Source organism: Sinocyclocheilus grahami, unplaced genomic scaffold (assembly GCF_001515645.1).
Source record: "Sinocyclocheilus grahami isolate Dianchi unplaced genomic scaffold, SAMN03320097.WGS_v1.1 scaffold269.1, whole genome shotgun sequence".
NCBI classification, from domain to species: domain Eukaryota; kingdom Metazoa; phylum Chordata; class Actinopteri; order Cypriniformes; family Cyprinidae; genus Sinocyclocheilus; species Sinocyclocheilus grahami.
Window position 1 is genome coordinate 779,821 of NW_015505448.1, and position 6,000 is coordinate 785,820.

Genomic DNA, 6,000 nt, shown 5'->3' on the forward strand with positions numbered 1-6,000 from the left:
GGGCACCTCAGTCGTGGTATTGAAGGTGGAAGAGTGCTGTATATTCACTCCCCCCACCTACAATCCCTGCCGGTACGAGACTCGAACCCCCAACCTTTGGGTTACGAGTCCGACTCTCTAACCATTAGGCCACGACTTCCCCCAGTGCTCGCTCTGTCTGTCTGTCTGTCTGTCTGTCTGTTTGTCTGTCTGTCTGTCTGTCTGTCTGTCTGTCTGTCTGTCTGTCTGTCTGTCTGTCTGTCTGTCGTCACATTACTGTATATGCATTATAGTTAGTTGTCACAATGGAAACTTGCAATTAACCAGGCTTTTCATCAAGATTTATACAGTAAAACAATTATGAAATACAAAACAATTCATGAAACAAAGCAAAGCAAATATTTTAAACGTGACAACATGCCCCAATGAAAATTACAAATTTGTGCCGGGGTCCTGATCATAAGCGTGTATGTATGTGTTTTTAGGCTCCAGTCCAGCCACAGCATTCCTGAAGCAGAGCGGAGTGCACATGGACGCCAAAGGATTCATCCCAGTCAACAAGGTTCAGTCATTCTGCACTGTTGTTTCATATGTACTGTACATCTGTTACTGCATCTTATATAGCACATTTACCGTATATATTTTGCCATTCGGAATGTGTGTGTCTCTGTAACCTGTAATAATCTGCCCATGCTTATGTCTACTGTATCAGTGATAAATTGTTGTTTTAGTACAATGACCTGTAGTATTTCATGATTATAAGCTACAAAGCATGAGCTACAGTACAACGCGTATGTAAACTTATACCTTTATCCCTTTCAGATCATGCAGACGAACATTGATGGGGTTTTCGCCGGCGGTGACGTGGTAACGTTTCCTCTAGCTTTACGTAGCAATAAGAAGGTGAACATACCCCATTGGCAAATGGCTCACGTACACGGTAAGACTATTCCTGTGCGTATACCAAAGATTCCATTTTTTATGAATAATATTTCATTTTTCCAATTTTTCTGTCTTCCACCACAGGTAGGGTGGCTGCCCTTAGCATGATGGGAAAGGCCTCAGACATTAAAACGGTGCCTTATTTCTGGACAGCCATGTTTGGGAAAAGCATACGATATGCAGGTAATTACATACTTCTTCTAGCACTAAATATATACATGAAAAACACACTTTGTTTAGATGAAATGAGTGACGGACGTAGTCTCAGCGTCAGTGCTCCTCTGATGCATCTCAAGTGCTTTAAATGTTGTTGTCAAGGTTATGGAGATGGCTTTGATGATGTTGTCATCCAGGGGGATTTGGATGAGCTGAAATTTGTGGCATTCTACACAAAGTGAGTTGATTTGATTCTTATTGTCTCCAAATATGATCAAGCCATTTAGAGTTATTAACATTATCACATCAAAATCAGTTCTGATTTAGATCAGGGATGTGATTATTATTGTTATATATTATTATTAAGCACTCTTTCTTTTTTATTTTACAGTACAGTACTATTGCAATATTGCTGCTAAAGTGAAATGAATAAATAAAATCAAAGTGAAAAAATATCTTAATTGCGCAGATGAAAGAAATAGATCGAAATAATAACCAGATTTATTGGGAGTCACTTGCTAAGTATCACTGTTATAATTGCTTATATATAGAGTTAGTGTTTTATGCAAACATATTGCAACACACTCTTAAAGGGATAGTTCACCCAAAAAATGAAAAATTTGTCATTTACTCACCCACATGTTGTTCCAACCCTGTATGAAATTCTTTCTTCTGGTAAACACAAAAGAAGATATTTTGAAGAATGTTAACTCTTTCCCCGCCATTGACGAGTTAGCTCGTCTTTTAAAAGAAAACGCTTCCCCGCCAAAGACGAGTTTTTACGGCTTTTCACTGTTATACACTCGGGGGCGCTATTACACATCTTCTGAACTAGCACAAAACCTCCCGAACAAAAAACACACGTGAACAGGACGGAGAAACTGAGCGATTTCTTATGTAAACAGATGCATATGAAAAAAATTATGCGATCATCAGCAATAGACCGCATATAAATGAAAACTGCATAATGTTACAGAGTAAAATGTTGATCCAGGAAGTGGAATATGTCTGTGCAAGCTTTGGAGGTGTTGATGGAAGCGATTTACTGGATTTATGCTTTGATAATCGTACTGAATATTATCCAGATGTTGTTTTTGATAAAAATGTGATTTTCTCACCTTTTTGCTCAAAATTATGCATTTTTATGAAACCTACCTATATTGAAATGTTGATAAAAAAAGAAAGCTTTAGGCTAGATTTTTAAACAGATTTTTTGTTTAAAAGTAGAGGCTCTTATCTTTATTTTGGTGTATTGCATATTCAAATATTCATACAGCAAAATATACTGGAGGCCATCAAATTTGAGTGAAAATCATCAAAATCGCTGGCGGTGGCTGGCAACTTTTTTCAAAAATGCTGGCGGGGAAAGAGTTAACCAAATAGTTGCTGGTAGCCATTGACTTCCCTAGTATTTTTTCCATTCCTTTAAACCCACTCAGAACACCTTAGCAACTGCTTAGAAATGCCCTGGCAACCACTTGCATTGTGACTGTGAGTTTTGCATGGACAAGCACTACTCAGTTTAGTTCAGAAAATGTAAAAATGTATTATTATATGATTTATAGAGTTATTGAATATTATACTATATAACTGCTGTTGTACTTACTGATATTTGACTTCTTACTGTATTTCCTGTGCAGCTGATGCAAGCTGTGTGTGTTGTGAGTTTAATCTGCTGTGATTATAGGAGTGAGGAGGTGGTAGCCGTGGCCAGTATGAACTATGACCCCATTGTGTCACGGGTTGCAGAAGTCTTTGGCTCTGGAAAGACGATTAGGAAACGTGACGTGGAGTAAGTACATTTTCTAGTTTCACAGAAAACAACAGACGTAGTAAGATTTTCCATGGTTTAAACATTTAAACATGTCAATACAAAAGTGACAGGTTAGACTTCTTTTCAACATTGACAATACTAAGAAATGTTTCTAGAGCAGCATATTAAAATGATTTCTGAAGGATCATGTGACACTGAAGACTGGAGTAATGATGCTGAAAATTCAGCTTTGCGTCACAGGAATAAATTACATTTGAAAATATATTCAAATAGAAAACTGTTATTTTAAATTGTAATAATATTTCATAATATTGCTGTTTGAACTATTTTTGATCAAATAAATGCAGCCTTGATGAGCTTAAGAGACTTCTTTCAGTTTACTATACAGTGCATGGGAAAATCCCCAATACAATGAGTTTATTTTTGCCTCATTAATAAGTTTGTGTGGAAAAATTACCTACATTATTTTGCATTGTCCTACATAACAAGACCTGTTCACACACCAGTTTTTTTTGTATTATTTACATACTATTGCAGTTTTTATTAATATTTTGAATGAGCTTTTCAATGTTTTAAGTTTTTATCGTAATTTGTTTAATTTGTTAGTAATTTTGTAATGTGCTTTTGTCATTTTTTTTTACATTAAAAATATTATTTACACATTTAATATTACTATTTTTTAAGTTTCATTTATTTTTCTTTCACTTTTAGTGTTAGTTCAGTTCTAGTTTTTCAGCAAGTCATTTTACTTAAATTTGAATTTTCAAATTTCAGTTTCTAATTTCCATTTAGTTTAAGTTTTTAACTATTATTTTCATTTTATTAAAATTGTATTTGTTTTTATTTCAAATTTCAGTTTAATTAAATGACATTTTAATTTAATTTAATATTTTGATTAACAAAAATATTTGTTATAGTTTTAGTTACCGGACACACAGTCTATGCTTTTTTTTTTTTTTTTTTTAACTAGAAAAGACAGTAACCGATGTTTCAAATTCTGCATTGTATTATTTTCCCCTACAGGACAGGAGACATGTCATGGCTGATCGACAAAGGCTCGCAGTGAGGATGTGCAGATCGGCTCAGCACAGCAAGCTCCTTGAGTTTTTCTTGCCAAACTTGGATGATAACCTGTAACAGACGTAGTCTTAGTGCTGCAGCTGGTTAAGTGGGACACTAGATGGGAGACGTACACTGTCCTAACCCGAGCACCTGGGCCGTGCCGAGGACATCGTCCCCGTGAGGTGGAACCTCTCCAGGCCTGGATCCGTTCACAGCACTAACAAATGAGCCATACCTGGTTTTTAACCCTCTCTACTAGACGGGACAGTTCTCTCTCTCTCTCTCTTGTGGGTTGGTCAAATCTTTTGCATGAAGCATCTGCCTGTACACAATGTTCACGGGAGAGTGGTTAAGGGGAATTGTCATATTTTATTTTGTACATGTAACTTTGTATATAGCTGTTAACTGAAGATGCATTCAAACAATAAGACTGCACTTTTTTCTACCGAACCTCTGCTACTGAATAGCCAGGCTACAGGAATGAGAACAGAGCTGCTGTCTGGCTCACATCGAAATACGCAGCTTCGCTTGTGGCAGTTTGTAGATGTAGAGAGAGCAGATGCATGATAATTCATATGCATAGTGCATTAGTTTTCATTAAGACTCTCCCAAAGGATCTTAATGTGGGATCATTATTCAGGGAAGGTAACAAGGTCCATATGTCAATGTTTATGAATATAAATCAAATATAATATATGATATAGTATTATCATATATCAAAATTCACAGGTAAATGGGTGAATCTCACGAAACCAAAATCAAAGAGAAATTATACACATATATATATATATATATATATATATATATTGCTTAAAAAGAAAATTAGCGCTATTTTTAGCACCATTAATTTTTTTCATTGTCACATTATTTTCATAACATTTAACCCAAATTCTCATTACTGTAACGCAAAATAATAGTGCAAAAATAACTGCCAAAAAAAAAAAAATTTAATTGTGAAAAAAAAACCTTTGATTTAGATCTTAAAGTATGTATAAATCATAGTAATATTTGTTGTACTGTATTTAATATTTCCTGATTTAAATAAAAATACTGTTTTACATATATTGCTGTAATGAGAATTTGGACATATATATATATATATATATATATATATATATTTGATACTATATTTGAATGAGACTGAAGTAACTGCTGCTGAAAATTCAGCTTTGCCATCAGAAATCAATTTTATTTTAAACTATATTTTAAGTTATTTTAAATTGGAATATATATATATATCTTTTTTACGTTTTGAGGGCATTATTTTCACAAGAATTAAGCACATTCTCCCGAATTCTCCTAACTTCAATGTTTCACTTATTACTAGGGCTGGGTTTTGACACAAATTTCACGATGCGATTCGATTCTCATTCACAAGCTTTCGATTCGATTACCGATTCGATTCAATATCGATTATTTTGGATATATATCAGGTACAGTGCATGCCAAATTTTCTCAAGGAAAAAAAAAATCTCTCAACTAATGCTGTAAAATATACATGAGAGTCAGTTGGTACTACATTACTATAATATTGAAGGTTAAAATGGACTGATTTGTTAAAATTACACTTAATGAAGTTTTTAAAATAATAAAGTTACAATTACATAATAATATTTCTACTTCAATTCGGTTTTTATATATATAAACATAATGGTGGCTGTGATAAAAACTTGATGGATTTATTCAAACATAAAAATCAAACATTGAAGAACAGTAGAATTTATAATGAATATGTTATATGGTGCATATATTTAGCAAAATGCCCCTCTCTACAGTTTATTTTTCTGGCTGACTAATGAGTTTATGGTCACCGAATACGTTTTTCTGAGGTAAATGTGACATTGTTTACAAGCTGTTATATTGAGTCTTTGAGCGATTATTACATGAGACAGGAAACGGATTGTAAAGTTGTACTCTTTCTTTTAACTTACCTTCGGATGTGTAGTCATGTTTATTTTGTGCTGAAGCTGGTATTAATGTGGAGGAGATCAGTTCACGTGCGCCTCGGGCTGCCGCATCTGTCACTCCACATTAAACAGCGCCAAAATGGCATTTATTGTTTGAATACTGCAATACAATGGACAGAA

At 34.3% G+C, this 6,000-nt stretch overlaps 1 protein-coding gene across 1 annotated transcript in view; it reads left to right on the forward strand.

The window, feature by feature from the left end:
- The window catches only part of LOC107599649 (apoptosis-inducing factor 3), a 29,003-nt gene extending 24,393 nt beyond the window's left edge, over positions 1 to 4,610 (forward strand). Inside the window, exons 15-20 of the mRNA XM_016291300.1 lie at positions 465 to 541; positions 802 to 919; positions 1,006 to 1,104; positions 1,240 to 1,315; positions 2,765 to 2,869; positions 3,875 to 4,610. Of these exons, the coding sequence (XP_016146786.1) occupies positions 465 to 541; positions 802 to 919; positions 1,006 to 1,104; positions 1,240 to 1,315; positions 2,765 to 2,869; positions 3,875 to 3,917 (518 nt within the window). The 3' untranslated portion in view covers positions 3,918 to 4,610. The remainder of the gene's footprint in view (positions 1 to 464; positions 542 to 801; positions 920 to 1,005; positions 1,105 to 1,239; positions 1,316 to 2,764; positions 2,870 to 3,874) is intronic.
- The last annotated feature ends 1,390 nt before the right edge of the window (positions 4,611 to 6,000 follow it).